We start from the raw sequence: 19,654 nt of genomic DNA on the forward strand, positions 1-19,654 counted from the left end.
CTGCATCAGCTTTTGTATGTTTATTTGGATTTACTAAAACTACTAATGTGTACAGCTAAGATAAGACAAGGCATGAGTGGCATTCAAAACTGGAGCTCCTGTATAATGGATAGGAGTGACAAAATCTTGTCATTAGTTATTAATGACTTTGCCAAATGGTTAAGTCGTCTCAGATGGATTAGCAACTTTGCCGTCCAATCTCTCACGTTGCATACCAGTCATCGTGAAAAATGAGTCAAATCATGCAATCACACTCAGACCAAGACGATCGTAGCAGAAATACATTTGAAGTGTCTGACGGACCAAAAAAAAAACTGTGAAACCTTCCAAGTCTGATTGATTAATTGATAATGTCAAACTAGGTCACTCTAACAGCTCATTTTGAAGACATCTTTATTTGTATTTATTTTTCTCATTTATTATTTTTTTTCAATCATTTTGCAACTGCAAACATCACATCGCAATATGAACAAATCCCCTGAAAAAAAAAGGATGACTAGTTGAAGTCAAAGGCTTATAAATGACCTGAAAATAACTTTGAATGATTTTATCAGTTATACAAACAAATGATCATACCTAAAATCATTATAACGATTATTTGTTAATCTATTTAAAAAGGAACACATTTTTGAATCATGATATAGTTTTTTTACAATCTTGAGAATGTTTTTCTTTTTCTTTTCTGAAGCTATATAATGTTATTGAGATTGCAAACAGATTTAAAGACGGACATAATAAATATTGGATTTTTTTTATTCTTTGTTTTCTATTGCAGTGCAAAAATAAATTAATAAATGAGCAGTTATTGGTCTCATGATGCACAATTTTACCATTTATCTGTACTGGTAGGGACAAAAAACAGTTGTCGTGCAGTTTTAAGTCTCCTTTGCCAAAAAAAAAAACTGCTTAGTCTGCCTAATTTTGACCAGTCGGATTTCAACACAGATTGATTGCTTGTATTTTCTAACAATTCAGAGTTCAAAAGAGGGATAATTGAGTACAAGGGATGCACAATAGCCCATGTCCTATCTTTACAAACAGTTGTCCAGGTGCTTCTCTTAAGACAACATTCCCTCTTGGCTTACACCTAGTACACAGCACCTGACACATCTGACCTTGAGAATAAACTGGCGAGCAGCTGGGAGAAAAGAAAGAAATATCATTTGACCGCATCATTCCCATTGTTGAAGGGTTGACAAGGCTGAACAGAGCATTTGCGGTTAGCAAGAGTGGCGCTAGCTGGCCATCAGCCCAGCCCAATACTAAATCTGCTCTAATACAACAGCATCCCTGCTTACAGCAGCCTGCACTAGTGCCGGAACATGGCGTGCCCTGTGTGTCTCTGCCTTTTACTTTGGCATGAACGGACACGAAGCGGCATATGGACTCCCTGAACCAAAAACCTAAAAATAAAACCCATTGGAATTATTTGTACATAATGGTGTCTCTGCAAAAAACGGAAACTTCACGGGTAGTGCAAAATAAGTGTGGTGACACTTCCTCATTTTTGTCTTGACAGACAGTGGGTGGATTTTTTAAAAAAAGCTGGAAATCCCAGTAAAATCATCGCATTGCAAGTCTATTTCAAGAACAATCGTCAGCTCTACCTGATGGATTAAAAACAAGAGAAAAGGTACATAAACCTTAGAATTTTTGTTGGCACTTTATTTTGATTTTTTTTTAAGATTTTTAAAAAGGTTTAAATGTCCTTTTAGTAGTCCACAAAACCTTGTTAAAGCCTGTCGCACTTTTGAAATAGGAAAGACCTCCATAGCTTGGTGTGCCAATTTGAGAAAGGTATTTTATTTTATTTTATGAACTGATGTAATGCTAAGATAGCACGATTCTGATACGTTTATATTAACATTCTTTAACTTTTTTCCGACAAGAACATTTTCTGGTGGATGAAAGATAGTTTTACTTATGTTAAATTTGTCAAAGCTGGTGCAAAAGGCTAACTTTAGCAGCTAGTCCTATAAGCTACTAAAAAGGACGGCGTGTGAACTGAAGGACAAATCAAGCCTTATTTACACAGAAAATTTCAGCCAGCAACAGGACATGAAAGCCACCGTTAATCACTGCAAGTGACAACAAAAGACCAGGTGAGCTGGACGCTCCTGCAGTGGCTGAAGATACAATAGATTGAGTTGGTCAGAGCTGGTGTAAGCGGCTAACTTAAGTGGATAGCAGATGAAGCTACTCAAAAGGCCAGTGGAAAATTGCAAAAGATAGCTGTGTTTATACGGAGCAGCTAACAATAGCAACTGCCATAGCTTGCCTCCAAGTCACTAGCTTAAATGGCTAAAGAAGAGAGGAAAAAAGTGGTGGATGTCGAAATGTCAGGACTAGGCCTATCATGTGCATGACTCAGCTTTGGAATAGAATTGGCTGTTAGCGTACCTATTCATATAACCCGCACTCGAGAAAAACGTGCACTGCAATTTTTTTTTATTATAAATTAGTTTTACTATTTCCCCAGCTCAAACTTTGCAGTTTCATAAAACGTGAATCCAACGTGGCTCGTGGTTGTTAGAGCACCAGATCATAAAGATGACATACAAAAGCAGTACATTTTATTATCACTTATTTTAGAAAACGTACCAGAGACTAATGTTAATTTCGTGTGCGTTACACATTTTCCAGTGATGATAAATTCTATTCCTTTATTTCATTCTAAGCATTGTAAGTGACAAATGTATAATCGTAACGTGAGATGCACAACAAAATTACCATTAGTCTCTGGTACCATGACTAAAGAGTGTGATGAGATAAAACCCAATGCCTTTTTGTGTGTCATCTAAATCGCTGGTGTTCTAGTGGAAAGAGTTCGGTACTGTCACCGCCGCCACCGGGTTCAAATCCCAATATTTTGCAATAATACGTGTATTACGTGCGCCCAAACCTTGAGTACTGTATTGGGTAAATAAAAATGCTTGTTATACACATTGGATTACGGTAAGTGCTAAAAACACCACTGGGACAAGCCATGTAGGAAAATCCTCATTTAGGCTAACGTAGTAGGAAAATGGCGACCAAATATACCAACTTTTTCAAAATGTGTAATATAATTACAAATTTCAAAACCTTCATGTCCTTAAAAGAGTGTATTTGCTTACTATTTGAATCCATAGTGTTTTATTTAAATTAAGTATTTTAACAACACTAGGGGGTCACTATTTTACACACTGGGGCTTTAATGTACCGTATTTTACGGACTATAAGGTGTACCTGAGCATCCCAATTTGGCCAGAAATTTGAAAGTGTGCCTCATAATCCGGTGCGCCTAATACACTGGAAAATAAGGTACAATTAGATAAAATTAGAAATGCATAGTTACAACTATATGATACTGCATAAGGTAACTGTTCTGCCTTTGAAAATCATCTAGAGTGACCTTGGAGTGCCCTCTTGTTGCTGGAAGGGAAGCGCAGAACTTGGCCGGAAGCTGAGACAGCAACTTCCAAACACTCATTGTAAAATCCTCTTTTTTGTTCCTTTAGACAATATTTGTCCTCAAGTATGAGATATATTGTGATTACTTGAATAATTACTTTTATTCGTGGTAACGTTTTGTACAAATTTAAGTACTCTTGTCTAAATTGTATCTTAACACATTTTTCTAAGGCTACGTCGAGCCGTTTCCAAAAGTGGTCATTTGGAGACAAGTTTACAGCTATAAAAAGTCTGCAACTGTGTATTTTACGTTCGTCAATTTTTTTACAGAGTTCCTTCAGCTTAAGGCAAGTTACATTCAAGAATTTTTAAGACTTTTTAATCCCTTTTGAAATCATTTGTTGGCGCGAAAGTAAATCTGTGAATTATAAAGACAATTGCTAAATGTTACTAAATATTTTTTGTTCAAACAAATATAAATCTTATATTTTCACATTTTTAAGACCTTTAAAAATTGGATTCAAGACATTTTAATGCCAATTAAGGCCATATTTTTAGAATAATGAATTCAATGCCTCTTAAGACTTTACAAGGATCAGTGGGAATCCTGTTTTGGATATTTTGAAAGAGTTGTGCATGCTTGACTTTTCTTTCCAGAAGTCAATCAATGATTGTACACACTTGCGCGTGATCATTGTGCGAAAAATATATCACAAAGACTAATTTTAGGGGGGTGCGCCTTATAATCCAGGGCATCCTGGATGGGACTACACTTCCCTCCATTCAGGACATTGGCCAGAAGCGCTGCCTATCCCATGCTAAGAACATTACCGGGGACCCCTCTCACCCCCATCATGGACTGTTCACTCTGCTAGCCTCTGGGAAGAGGTACTGCAGTGTGCGGTGCAGGACCACCAGGCTCCGCAATAGTCTAGTCCCCCTGGCCATTAGACTGTTAAATGGTCAATCTAACATATAGTTAACTTAAATCTAAACGGCTGCTAATCTGACTTTTTGCACTACTGGCAGTTTTTTTATAGCTTGCCACTCCTTGCACATTGCTCTATGCACTATTGTAATTACAGCGTTATTGTTACAGTGTTAATGTTACTGTGTACCTGACTTGTTAACCTGACTGCCCATTTTGCACATCTGGTTAGCTACTCTTCTTGCACTATCGGCACTATGGTAAAATACTATACGTAGCCAAAATACAATACAACTTTATTTATATCTGTACATTCAAGGAAACTGTGGGGGTCAGATGCATCGACATTTCGTTCTGTATACACGTGTACTAGAATGACAATAAAGTAGATCTGAATCTGAATCTGAATCTGAATCCGATTAACCCCTTCCATGTGACGTTAGGTTGCCTACTTTGATAGAATGAGAGCCATGACGCACTTGAGTGCACAGCAGTTGAGTTGAAAGAAATACCAATAACCACGACAGAATAATAAAACCACCCATTTTTACCATGGTGGTCTTTTCCTGTGCGGTGGGGCAAGCTTCTAAGCCCGATTTGGAATTTTATCCCTTTTGATGAAGACAAAAGAGGGCAATGTTTATTTGCAGTCAAACGGAAGGATACCACTGACAGGCTGGCAGTCCTCAAGGATTCCATGATTTGTAGCGAACACCTTTTACAAGGTATCTTTGATGTATTTCCGAGCGATTTTCTGTTAGGTTGGTATGAGTCACGTGAAAGATACTCAAGAAAAATAATTTTGCTAGTGCTAACTCGCTACATTCGTGGCTTACCGTCACCACTTCTTACTATGTAAATGAGCTGCTTTTATTGTGATTAACCACGTATTCAAAACAGTAATCTTCCGAATATCACATGTACTGAAAACTTATGTGCTCTACCGTAAAGCTTATTACGCCGAAATGAACTGCCAACTTACTGAAGGATAACATGAGGGACGAATGTTCAGAATAGAAAACGTCGTTTCCCCCAAAAAATATTTTCAACATGCTCAAAAGTTATTTCCATACAAGGTGCAAATGCTTTGTGCTTTACTGTTCAATCACATTCACCAAAATTTTAGAAGTTGTTTTCGTAATGTTTGCGCGAGGGGGACATTTAACGCTGTGCATCTGTCGCCAAAACGAAGCACAGAAACACGTACCAGCTATGAACAACTGGTAAGCATTCAGACTTTTATAAGCTTTTAGATCAGCACTTGTGTATGGGGATATACTCCAATTTACAATATAGTGGTACAGGTCGTGTGGACCGAAGTCAGGCACAATGGAGGATTTGTTTAGATGTGTGAATATGTCAGGATTAAGACTATTGCTCGGTAACTAGCATTGCTAATGCTTTCCTCAGTTTCTCTAAATAGCGCTCTTTGTGCTTTCCGACAAGGTGAGGCACCTCATCCGACAGCTGCACAATATTCGTTTGACTAGTCATTGCCAATGGTGTTGAATATTGTTGCTGTTTTTGTTGTTGTCTGCCGCTTACTGGCCTCGTACACTGTTCGTTACGGTTTACTACAGTCCGTCATGGTGTCGTCACGTGGTTAAGTGTTTGCAATATGTCAATAGTGCAGAAATACAGCATATTACACTGATTAAGGGACATGCATCAAATTGCAGAATAATGCCTGAACAAAATATCTCTAATGCCCCCAATAAGCAGGTAGGCGCCTTGCATGGCTGACCCCCTGTTGGTGTGTGAGTGTGTGTGTGAATGGGTAAGTGTGAAGCACATTGTAGAGCGCTTTGGGAGGTCTTCATTGACTTGAAAAGCGCTATATAAATGCAGACCATTTACCATTATCCCTCTATCAAAGAGAAAAAAAATCTGCATCATGTTTCTTCACAAATATATTATACTAGTATTACTGGTTCCTTTTTTATTCAGCAAATGAAGGTCATTGCACGAGTCCTTGCTTACGCTGAAGCCACTGGGGGTGGGAGGGTGTTTGGGGGCAACGTTTCTTTGCCTGATCTGATTCAAGCACGGGAATAACAGTCAGCAGCTCTGAGTCCAGAACACGAGCTGTAGCTTAAAAAACACAAGTCACACAGCTCGTGGGCAGACGGGAATTTTTTTAGGCCATTAATATATAGGCAGCGTTACATCGAAAAGCCACACCCTTACAACCCTTTTTACGTAAACGACTGAGAGTAAAACAATGATAAAATAGACAAATCTCGGGCATGTCGAGGCATGCCAGAACAATGTCCTTACTGTTGGCCTAAGGTACACAATGAGTCATCACTCATCATTGAAAGAAAATAGAAGAATCTAAGAAGGTCCAAAATAGTTTATTTCTAAAGTGTAATTTTTCCCCCTTGGAACAAGTCGTTAGCTGTTAGCTAATGCTAGCTGTTGTGCAGCTAAACTTTATTTTGGGATTAAAATAGAAGCATAAAAACAGCATGTCATTGACTTGAAAAGCGCTATATAAATGCAGATCATTTCATTTCATTTATAAATATGTTTTACCACAACTTTTACATTAGTTTATTGCATCGTTGGGGATTGCTTTTGACTGGCAGCACGCTCATGTTAAGAAATACGACAAAGAAGCCAGATTAAATAAAAAAATGTTACGATTTTTACCTTATATTCATTCATGAATATAGATGCCGATATTGTTGTGTAAAGGTTTGTTATATTTAAGTTTACATTTGTTGATGAATAGGCCATTTCATCAAACCAATTTTGAAATTAAAGCAGAGTGATATATTATGCACATTGTTAAAGGGAGACCGTGTAGTACGTGATCACTACATGTTTAACTCCATGGGATATTTTGAAAAAATATAGTTTTATGTGCATCTTTACTTTGTTGCAGATAGTACATATGATTATGGCTGTGTTCATGATATGAAAATAAGTCAGAGTTGCCAAACATTGAAATTTATATTTCAGATTTTATTCAAAGGGGCAGTCTGTCATATTTAACCACTAGATGTCACTGTATTGTGGCGTGCGTCTAAAAACGAATACTACATAACACAAGAAAGAAAATAACTGACACAAAGTGACTAAACTGTACCTTTTCCCCTTAATTTTTTTGCGCTGCCTTTATCGAGGTTTTTGGTTGTTTTGGGGTACACTTAGCAAGATGGCGAGCCTCATGCTATGTAAAATAAATGCAAATTTCTCGTAATAAAATTATTTTAAAATTTGCATGTTTACATGTTAGTTCACGTATTTTGGTTATTTTTTTAATCAATATTGTTCAATAAATGATGTTTTTTTTTACAACTAGGACTCGCTAAATAATACACAAGGTTATAAGTACATTGTATACATGGATAAGTATGAGTGTATATATAGTGTATAAGTACATTGTAAATACGTAATAGTCACTAAATTTTATCATTCCTTTGAAACGCAAAATATGTTTTCTTTCGCTTTACATATGATTAAAAAAAATACATCATGATAAACAAGTGCAACTACAGAGAAATACATAACAAAACAAATTATCTAAAAACAATTTTCAGTATTTGAATGTACCCAAGCAGTACGTTTTAAGAAAAATATATTCTTATGAAGGAAAGGGCCCCAAGGGGGGATTGGTGACAAGTGTGACAACAAAATTATTTGTACTACTTTTTTGACTTTTTGTTCAGCGGGCTGGATTAAAGAGCCTGATGGGCTGGTTTCTGGACCGGGGGCCATAGGTTTTTAAACTTTTGCTTAGTGAGTTGATTCAGAAATCTTCCAGGGGATACTGTACTACACGTGTAATTACGTTTGAAAACAATTTGACTAGCTAGCGCCAGATGGCTGTCTTTAAGACCAATTAGCGTAGGCTGCTGCTAGCTAAGTCAACAAAAGGGAGCCACAGTGCACATCTTAGGAAGATCTAATCATGATATTGATTTGAATACGTCCAAATACATGACTGACAAGTTTATTTGCATGTGTGTGTGGGGGGGGGCACATATGCAAAGAGACTGAGGGTGTACGCACAGTACCATATTTTCTGCTCTATGAAGCGCACTGGCTTATAAGGCGCATGAAATTGAGACGATAGTGAGAGCTTCTGTTCAGCCCATTATACACCCGTGCTAAATATTAGATTGATCAGTCATTAAGTATTGCTGACCAAAATCGCAAAACATTGTATGCAACGGAAATCAAACCCAGGTTGTGATGGTGAGAACATTAACACTAACCACTACACCACCAGTAATAAAGAGACACACAAAAGCATTCTTTTTTTTTTAAATATTGATCACACTTTTTTACTCAGTGTGTCAGAAACGCTGATTTGTATAATGCATTTTGTTCTGCATTCTAATAGGTTAGTCAAGACATGTTTATTTGTATAACCCTTAATCTCAAGAAGTCTCTCAAAGGGCTGTACAGACCACAGACTACTATATAACACCGTAAGGGAATATTAAACAGTTTCTCCACATCTTTACCTGTGCGTCAAAAACGTAAAGAGCTTGCATAGTATTTTGTTAAAAGACTTTGTTTTCTCCTTTCTCCAACATTCATTGTTGAAGATGAATGCACCATACAAGTCAGTGTTTTGACGCCGTGAGTAAAAATAGTGTGAAGATGAGATTAACTTTAATCATTCAAGTATATCGGTTGGACCACTGGTGGGTCCACTGATTTTAGTCATACACGTTTATCGATAGATTAATCATTACACAAATATGGTAGTCTTTTAATGTATGCATTTCCAATCTTATCCACTATATTCTGAAGTATGTAAGGCACACTTTCAAATTTCTGGCCAGTACGTGGTTTTGAGGTGTGCCTTATACTCCAGAAAACACAGTATTTAGCGAGGTCATGAGGTTGTGCCGGACCTATGGTAACTGTCCCTATGACCCCCTGTATCCTTGCAATCAATCACCTAGCTGGATCAATGGAATGGATTTCACTGTATGCTGCCTTTCGTCGCCAATTCGATCAGGCCTTTATTTTTGTAACGCAATTTGCAGGCTCCGATCGCATCTTACACAAATCAAATTGAAGGCGTCATGAGGCCATTTTGTCGCTGGGGTCACAGCAGACACGTCCCAGTTCATTATTGAGAAGCAAAAGCAAAAAACAGAGAAAAAAATATTGATATCTTGTGATGTCGCACAGAACAGAGCTCACCCAAGTCGTCTTTTATAACCGTGTCTTTCCGTGCTTTATACAACCCCTCCCATTTCCTCGCATATGTGGCACGCTGCAACGTTGCAGGGACACAAGAACATTAGTCATCATCACAGACATGCAGCAAAGCTAGCATTTGAGAAAACAAAAGAGTAGAAAAACATTGATAATTCATGCACACCTGCCAGTCCCCATTTCTAAATGTAGTATTTGACATCACCGTTATAGTACCAAATCAGGGGCTAGAGTTTAATTGTATTTTTGTATTAAACTATAAAATACAAGTGTTTATGTATGTATTGTTAGTTTGTGTCAAGGTTCACATTGCTGACCCTAAAGCAGCTGGGATTAGCTTCTAGCCCGTGACGCCAGCCATGAAAGCGGATGAATGGAACGTGCAGTATGTACGTGGGGTGGGGGTGGGGGGCTTTGGTTTACAGAGCCTGTGTTTGTGCACGGGTCAGAATCACCCTTTAACCTACATGAGACAATACAGTCAATTATTGTCGTGATAAGAAATGAAAAACATAAATATTAAACATAGATTTAAGCAGCAAAGTCCATTTGTTTCCTCAATCACAGGGGGAGGCCATTTTGGCACTTGCTGTCAAGATGACATCACGGTTCCTGGATCCAATTAGGGCTCTGCTTCAGATAACCAATTGAACTGTTATCACCCATTGCTTGGGCAAATTTGATGGAAGTTTCAGTAACAGCGAGAAGCAGATTAGGAACCACCCATGAAATGGATGAAAACAGGATGATTTTTAAAGAAACTGTATACAGCATTTGTAACTTTGTTAAGATCTGTCGCGATCTCCTGGCTTGTGTCATCATTACAGCATCCGTCAGCTCTTTCATGATGACCGTGCAAGTACGTGCATTTTTCAGACGCAATTGGATATTTTTTTTTACTCTTTTTGGGGGTTTGGGTTGGCGTTTGGTCTCTACTTAAAGCAGAGCTTTTCTTACTTTAACAATTTTCATGCTGCACTAATGAATAGAAAATTGAATAACTGCAAGGACAATCATGACGTCACACTCCAGCACTATCGAGAGTCCCCTTTCCTCGAACCTAATGAGTTCTGCCCAAAACAGCTCTGCAAAAAGGTAATATAAAAGTAGAAAGACGCAGTGGCAAATAAAGGATAAGGGCTCTCTGAAATAGATTGGGGATTGTTAACACAGAAAATATTTAACCTTCAACTTTTTAAGGAAAACTGAAACGACGCACCCCACCTTTACCACCAACCAATACAATAAATCAAAGTATGAATCAAAATGTATTTTTAGACAACATGGTATATTGTCAGGAAATCATTTAGGTTGACCACCCTCTTTTATAACATTTGACTTTTCCTTTTTCCTTTGAAAAAAAAACATTTTTAATGCAATTTCCATTTTTCTCATCAGTACTTTCTGACAATAACATCATGATTCCCAATTAAGGTTCAATAGAACCGTTCCTATTCAAATACAAGGAGAGAAAGCAGGAATTGCTGCGTAAATACAGTCCACTCATGAATATTTATACTGCTGTATTGTGTGCAGAGGTAAGATCTTAAGCTTAGGCCCGAGTCTGACCTAAGTTTCAGCCCAGGTAGGGCTTAAAATGTCACTCATTATATTTAAAGCAAGCTGGGCTTTTCTCTTGCTGACAATTTTTATTATGCACCCGTCATTGTTCTTCTTTATTCTCTGCCTGTTTCTCTCTTAAAATACCGCACTAGATTCTTAAGGACATACACTGGTGCTGTGGTTTTTGGCCCAATTTTCAACGCGTCAAAATGACAGACGGCATTAAATGTAACTGTCAATGATGGAAAGTTAATTTGTCAATTAATGTAACCTATGCAGACATAGATAAATATCTTTATATAGTCCTGTTTAACTTGGATTATATTACAAAAGACAGGCTTTAAGACAGGCTTTAATTTGTCATCGTAAATCCCTTCTCCTCCTCCTCAGTCCTCAAACAAAATATGAAATTTGGGGTTTGCTTTGGGCACAGCCCTGCAAATGAAGTTAATTGGTCGGGCTCGCCCTGGGTCGGGCTTTGATACTCACGGACCTGAGGTCGGGTCATGCTGGATTTTTTTAAGGCCGGATCTTAACTCTGATTGTATGTCGAGACCAACACCAACTAACGGCCCCGATATTATTAAAAGTATGACGTACCTGGAAGGGGAAGATGTTATCACTGCGGCTGACGCCATCATCCATCCAGGACTTGGGGTTGAAGCCAGCAGGACTGTTCCGAGCGTACTTCTGGGACACGACGTGGTTATTCAGGAAGGTCTTCTTGAGAGGAGAGATTGAGTTGATGGGCGTCATGCCGCCGTTGAGACCTCGGCGAAAATCTCGGCCCTGAGATCCTCCCCAGCCGCCGCCGCCGCCTCCGTAACCGCCTCCTTGACTCCAAGAAGTGGAGGACCCCGGGGAAGGAGAAGGGCTCTGGTAGCTTGCCGGACCCCAGGGGGAAGGGGGCTTGCTCAGGCTGTTGGACAAATGCGGCAACTGGTTGAAGGGCGGATTCCTGTGCGGGAAGGGCTGAGCAGGATGCGGGGAGGCAGGCGAGCGCCGGTGCTGCTGGTGTTGGTTGTGAGGGTGCTGGAAATGAGGGTGTGGCGGAGGAGCCGGGTGATGCTGGGAAAGGGCTGCGGCCGGTCCTATCTGGGGGGAGAAGTTTCCACCAAAACCCGGGCTGACATGATGGGAAAAGTTTTGGAACAGCAGCGTGCCGTTGTTTGCGGAGGCCGGATTGAAAAAGCTGACGTCTTCATTGACGATAGTCGACGGTGCCGGCGGAATAGCCGCTGACCAGTTGTTGAAGCCGGTGAGCGAAGATGAGGTGGTGCTGGACTGGACTTGGCCACCCAAACCGGTCGTCTCCGGGTAATCGAACCCGGTCAGAACCGGAGACTCCAATCGGATTTGCTTTTCTTTCCCAGCGTTGCCTTCAGGCGAACCGCCGTCCGTCTTGCCGTCCTCCGACCGGCCTTTTTCCAGTTCTGAAATGATCACGCCCCCTCCGCCCTCCTGGTGACTTCCAGGGGATATCTGCTTTTCTTGCGTTTCCTGCATTTCTTGTTGCTGCTGCACTTTGGGCTTCTCGGGCCCGCCCAGGATTTCGTCTTGAACGCTGCCGTGGGTGGCCGAGGCCGGGAAGAGCCAGGGTGAACCCACCGTGGTGCCATTCCCTGCAGCGCTTGTGCTGTTTATAAATGCGGCGGGGCTCTGCAACACATTCTGGTGGTGGTGTGGGGCCTGCAGATGCGGGTGGATTCGGACCGGAAACGCAGACTTATTGCCAGTGTTGTTTTGAACCAGGACTCCGAAGCCGTAATCCCCCATTTGTCTGCTCCCCCCACACGCACAAATTCTATCCCGATGGTTTGGTCCTGGTGGGAAAACACAGGAGGTGCGCAAGAATGTTACCAACAATTCCAGGCTGAAATTTACATTTAAACCTGATCTTTTTCTACAGACCCTTTCCAGCCTATGCCATCACCGAATCATGAACATTGTTGACCCAAAATGGCAGGAGTGGCAGTATGAGTTTGAATGGGGCAAGAAAAGATTTGTATGTTGAGTTGTGTTTTAAGTCACTATTTACAAAAACAGCTTGCCCAGCTGTTGGGTGTACAGGTGCACAAACCGAACACAATTTTTTTGCAATTCCAAGAGGAAAGGGGCCTTTTCAAAAGCACCGTAGGCTGCAAACAAGTAAATCATTTGACTTGACCAGGGACATCATTACGAATGCTCGTGTATGTGGTGTCCTTTTCATATATGGTAAATTACCGTAGCAATCTGGTTTAGATTTACTTTAGCCAAATGCCTTAACAAGTCTAAGTAGGATCACTGCCTGGAAAATGTTTGCTATCAATGCCTACGATTGGCTATACTTGCTACCACTGGTGCTACCTAGTAGATCCTTTATAATAAAAATTATAACAATGATAACGTTTATTTTTGTTGTCCCACCAACACTAACGAAGAATTTAAGCTGGCCCCAAGCCAACAAGTCAATATTAACCGCTCCTCTGAGCCACTATTTTCAGCCATTAAAATTGCTTTTATAGTAAAGGTATTTTACTTGTTATTTACCAGATTTGGACTGACATTGTACATGAGGCTTAAAGTCACACATAAAAACTCCATAAAGTGGCTTGCACAGTCTACATGTAATGTCAATCAAAAGCACGGGTTTATACGGCTAACTTTGATCACTGAAATTTAGTCGCTATCCCGCTGGTTGCACGTACATTGAGCTTATTTAAGATGTTAATATCTACGATCTGCGATTATTTTGTCAGTTGGCTGGTTTGATGAGGCCATGAATTCCGACTTTTTTGCCTCAACAATGCGCGCGCAGCTCTACTACGCCACTCTTGTCTGCAAAAACGGAAAGGGGTTTATTTGACTTGCTCTATCCATTCACAAGATTCTTAGAAATAAGATCAACAACTCCTTCCAACCCATTATTGAACGAACGTCCCTTGAATGTCGGGACATATCCGGGATAATTATAACCGCGTGACGTTAACTTGTCCACGGATAGCAGGGAAGGAAACCTCCCCCTCCACCCCCTTTGTAATATATACGAGCTTTGATGTGACGGGGGGCTATTTCGGAGACGTTTTGGACGTACAAAAAGCGACTGACACGCCAAAGATGCGTGCGTGGCGTGGAGCTCAAAAACAAAAGATATAAACAGCATGACGTTAAAGAAAAATCGACGTAGAGAAAAGACAAAAAAAAAAAAAAAAACGCACGACCTTGTTTGACAGCTGTCAAGTCCCAGCTCTTTCATCAGCAAATTAATAAAACGCAATACAAAAAGGAGTCTTTTGTGCACGACAAACAAAAAGAATACATAAAAGCGACATTGACCTGGTAAAATATATATACAGTTAGCTTAAGAGCTAATATTACTAGCCCTAGCCAGCTAGCCTTTAACTGTTAGCATTGTGCTAGCTGGCTAATATAAAAACGTCTTTTTTTCTTTCACCTTGTGTTCACCGCCTCCGTCCTCGGCGACGTTTTTCGGGAACCTTCCGTCGGCTTGACAGCGGGTTGTTGTCCTTGAAAGGATGTCTTAAGGCCGGCGGAGGCGATTTAATAGCTACGGTGCAATCGGACAGCTTTTTTTTTTCTCCTCCCTTCTGACGTGTCCTGCCTGCTCAATGACACCGCTTCGACGCGATTGTGGACCGCTTAAGCTCGGCTTTGGCGACGCGTCAAATGCGGTCGAGTGTGTCGCGAGCCTTATTCGGTCGGTTTCATTTTCAGTCGGGCTTCTGTATTTGGATCCTTTGGTGAAGCGAGCTTTGGCTTTGCCTTGCCCCCCTTCTGCTCAAGCCGACCGTGGCCGAATGACAGTGAGGAATCAGCCGAAACACACTTCCGCTTGGAACTCCGCCCATTAGCTCTAGGCCACACCTTCTAGAGCCACACCTCGGTGTGTGGTTGGTTAAAGGACCGGCGGCCGAGCCCTCGCTCCGCCCACCGAACCTCATCGGATTCGCAATACCGCTATGACATTTTCAGACAGAAATGAACATATCATTTCTTATCTATATTATGATATATTTCGGATTATTCACCTTTTCAAACCATCATAAAATATTGAAGAATATTTTCCTGTTGAGTCTCTTTTAACCTGATACATTATGATGGTCCAAACACTGCTACATCAATGCTCATCAATGCAAATCATCTTTGCTCATGCAAGAAAATATTCATTAAATAACAAATTATTTTTTTTCAATTGTTTTGGTCAATTCATATTTCAATAGAAATAAAATAATCTTATTGATGTTTTATGTTACTGTGTACTGAAACCGTGTTCTAAAACCTCTTTGCAATAAAATGTATTCTTATTATTATTATTTCTATTATTTAAGAAAATGTTTCTGTTGATATATCTTTCAACATGACACATTATAATATGTCAAAGAATAACATCACTACATTGCCCCTTTTATTGTACTTTTATTTAAATTATCTGTTTTTATAAATATAACTGTTTTCATTCTGTGAACAGTGACTTTGGGCGTCGTAAAAGGCGCTATGGAGAAATGTATTTTTATTAATACTCTTCTTATTCCTATTCTTATATTTATTAACAATACGGATCAAATATGTTTTTCCAACTATTTTGGGTCATACATTTTTTTAAAAGGAGTAAAGAACATTAGAGAAAAATGTTTCTGTTGGTGTTCTTTTAACATATTACAAAGGGGAACACCACAAGTTAAGTCATGTTTATTTGTATAGCCCTTAATCATAAGGAGTCTCAAAGGGCTGCACAGACTACAGGCTATTGCAAACTACAGACTATTATTGCACCATCCCCTGATCTAAAACCTACATGAGGGCATGGAAAAACCCAAAAACCTCAGCATGAAGAAAATGAAGAAACCTTTAGAAGGTAATCCATCCCCGTTCCAGGATGACCACTACATAAAAGCTAATTGCTAATAAAAACTCATACAGTATATTGAAAATTTACGATCAAACCTGTCCTTTCAACTATTTTGGTCCAATTATATATTAAAAGAATATTGAAGTTTTCTGGGGCAGCACGGCGTCGCAGTGGTTAGCGCATGTGCGGCACAGTTCATGTCTTGGGAACCTCCTGCGTGGGTCCAAATCCAGCTCCAGTTTGTATGTTCTCCCCGTGCTTGCGTGGGTTTCCTCCGGGCACTCCGGTTTCCTCCCACATTCCAAAAACATGCATTTCAGGTGAATTGGCCGGTCCAAATTGTCCCTAGGTGTGAATGGGCGAGTGAGTTGTCTGTCCCCTTGTGCCCTGCGATTGGCAGGCAACCAGTTCAGGGTGTCCCCTGTCCACTGCCCGATGATTGCTGGGATGGGCTCCAGTACCCCCGCGACCCTACCAAGGATAAGCGGTGTAGCTAATGAGATGAGATGTAAACTCATAGGTTAAAATATTACGATCTTAAGTGTCTTTTTTTCCACTATTATGGGTCATTCATATTTTAACAGAATTAAAGAATATTGCACAATATTTTCCTGTTGGTGTTCTTTCAACATGATATTACGCGACAAAAAAACTAATTGCTAATGAAAACTTAATATGTTGAAAAGTTACGATGAAAGAGCCCTGCTGTAAGAGATTCAGGATTCATTAATATAAAATGCTAATGAAACTTTCATTACAATCCCGGTGTACAGTGTTTATTAAAGAGGTTTAAAACAGGATACAATAAAATAAAATACTGTATGTATATACAAAAAGGATTCTTCATATTATAAAAGAAATAATATTTTTCTGTTGATACTCTTTTAACATAATATTAGAAAGGGAAATGCTGCTACAGCAAAGACAATCCCGAATGTATACGCATATGTTGAAAAGTTACGATCAAAATATGTCTTTTTTAGTGGGACGATGCTCTGCACTGAAGAACAACGGCAACCAGATGATGAAGGTGCTGTACCTGAGTCAGAGCAGGAGGCTTCTTCTGCTTCTGGTAAACATGGAAACCAGTACTATGTGTTTCATGAGGGGGGTGAAACCCTACCCAAAAAACCAAGCTAGGGAGGAATCGGCACCGCCAGGCAAAACTTGCCCAAGACACACCACAGGAAATGGTGCCCCCACGAACCTTGTGAATAAGGGATCCGTGTACTGCAAAGCGTGAAATTTTTGATCCATAAGTTTTGTGCTGCCATCATGGAAGCTTTGAGGCTTTACCCTTTCATAGCACTAGAAAGATCATGGCATACTATATTCTAATTTTCTGAGGCAGTCGTGTCAAGAGGAACTGGAGTATATGTTGCATTAGACATAAAATGCATAACAAAGAAGGGTAAAACATTAGTCGCACTGGAGTATAAGTCACACCAGTGATAATAGGAAGGAAAAAACATACAGGACTGTTTATTTTCACAATTCCCATTTTTCTGCCATTATGTTAAAGCTCAAAGGACAGCACCTTAATATCTTAAACGGTATTGATAAACGCTATCATAGACATGTTATGAAGTCAACAAGGTACATCAAAGGATGGGCGGATCAATCAATATATCGATATTATCGATACTGAGCGAGTACTTGAATCTGATCAATTCTATTGTCTTATAATCGATACTGTCTTAACATTTTAACTCTGACGATAATAATGTGGTTAGTGTGGCATTATTGATACATTCCAACTTTCAATTTCTATCCAATTGTAATTACACTTTATTTGCACAATTGATTTTACTTTCAAAATATTGTGCAATGTAAGGTATTGTAGTCTCCCAAGTAAAAGGAACTTTGATTTCAAGAAGCAAGATGGATGACTTGCAAGGTGAACAGGGGAGAGAGCCGAAACCTCAGATAAGAAAGTCCAACCTGTTTAAAAGCCCTTGACCGATCCCTTTCTTTTTTATCAAATCTCCTAGGTTATAAAAACATTAAGAGTGTGGTAATCAAAGAACTGCAACATGATTGGCAAATGTAATATAACCCACAGTCAAGGTATCTTGTAGAGATTTTGAGTTTTTCTTTGCCCTCATGTAGGTTTTAGATCAGGAGATGGTGTACTAATAGTCTGTAGTTTGCAATAATCTTTGGTCTGTGCAGCCCGTTGAAACTCCTAGTGATTAAGGGCATCACAAATGATCATGGCTTAACTTGATTAGAGGTATTTATTTTTTACACTGTTAAAGGTTTTTACATTGTATTGTTTTTTTGTGCAATAGAAGGTTATAGTGGTCATGTTGACTAAGTTATATTTGTATTTTCTTTACATTGCTGCGTTTTTGGTTTGGCTTTCTTGACTTCTTCTTAAACAGTTGTTGGCCTTATTCTATAGCTTATGAATGGCTTATATTTTATGTTGATGATATCTGTGTATTTTAAGATCAGTTGCAGCCTTTATGTGCGACCCCTTCTCAGGGTTTCTTTGTTTTCCGCATGCTGAGGTTTTCTAGTTTTTCCCTTCCCTCATGAAGGTTTTAGAACAATGGATGATGTAATAATAGTCTGTAGTCTGTAATAGTCTGTGGTTTTTGCATCCCTTTGAGACTTCTTGTGATTCAGGGCTATACAAATAAACATGACTTGATTTGAAGTGTTTCATTTTTTACACTGTTAAAGGTTTTTACATTGTATTGTTTATTGTGCAATGAAAGGTATTATAGTCATCATATTGACTTTGTTATGTTTGTATTCTGAATCACTTATAACAGATAAATGTAGATTTAGTTTTTCAATACTGTTTAAGTTTGCATTGTAGTTATGTTAATTAAAAAATGGGCTGTTTGAGGCTGTTTTTATTGTAATTCTAAACTAAGTCAGAGTGAGCTTTCCAAGCAAAAAGTATGGGTACCCATCCAGTATTGTCTGATACTACCCTAAAATCCCAGTATCTCCCACCCCTAGTTTGATCTTACCCCAAAAATATCCTTTCATATCTAAAACAAAGCATACATTCCAGCATCTTCCAAAGCTAGGTTCTCAACCCATTACTGGTCATTATCACCTGGAGGTCATGGCAAAGCTTGGACTTTTGTGGCTATCTCATAAATCAAGTCAGCTCAGGTCCGGCTGGGAACGGGTGATAAATTAGGCCGAGCGTATTGATGAATGTGTACAGAAGGGACGAGAGAGTATTGGCAGGCTCTGACGGTGACCGCATTGGATTTCTCGGGTTAAAAAATAGTAAAATAAGGCACTGTTGGAGTCTGAAAAACATTGAATGTGGGGTTTATAGATTGGCGTGAACATTTCTAATTTTGATTTTTCAAAAAAGCACTGAAATCATTATTATTATTGTCACACAGGAGTATTCGATCCTATGACATCAGAACTGTGCCACGGATGCGCTAACCACTCATGCACCGTGCCGCCCAACTATTTCATTCATTGTTAAATAACTATATTGCAAACTTTAACAGTGTGAAAAAAAAAGATAAATATTCATGTTGCACCTGTTTCAGAACAAAATCCAAGAGAATCAAACCAAAAAAGCAGCAATGTTACAAAAAGCAAATGCTGTATAACAATGTCATCTAAAAGACTAAAATACCTTCCATTGCACAATATCTTTAAAATAAAGTCAGTGATGCAAATAAAGTGTCAAGTGTCCCTCATTGGCTCAGTTCCAGGTTTTTGCTCAGGAACAGAAAGATGTTTACATTTTGGGT

General features: G+C 39.4%; 1 protein-coding gene across 2 annotated transcripts in view; it reads right to left on the reverse strand.

The window, feature by feature from the left end:
- The window catches only part of cpeb4b (cytoplasmic polyadenylation element binding protein 4b), a 51,102-nt gene extending 36,218 nt beyond the window's left edge, over positions 1–14,884 (reverse strand). The window contains exons 1-2 of one of the 2 annotated variants that reach the window (XM_088320445.1): positions 14,502–14,884; positions 11,666–12,888 (exon numbers count right to left, since the gene is read on the reverse strand). In XM_088320445.1, coding sequence (XP_088176571.1) covers positions 11,666–12,841 — 1,176 coding nt within the window. In that variant the 5' untranslated portion in view covers positions 12,842–12,888; positions 14,502–14,884. The remainder of the gene's footprint in view (positions 1–11,665; positions 12,889–14,501) is intronic. The other variant, XM_088320446.1, reaches the window with a different exon arrangement.
- Between the last annotated feature and the right edge of the window lie 4,770 nt (positions 14,885–19,654).

The sequence above is a fragment of the Urocampus carinirostris genome, chromosome 17 (assembly GCF_059441175.1).
Source record: "Urocampus carinirostris isolate Australia breed hairy pipefish chromosome 17, RoL_Ucar_1.0, whole genome shotgun sequence".
NCBI classification, from domain to species: Eukaryota; Metazoa; Chordata; class Actinopteri; order Syngnathiformes; family Syngnathidae; genus Urocampus; species Urocampus carinirostris.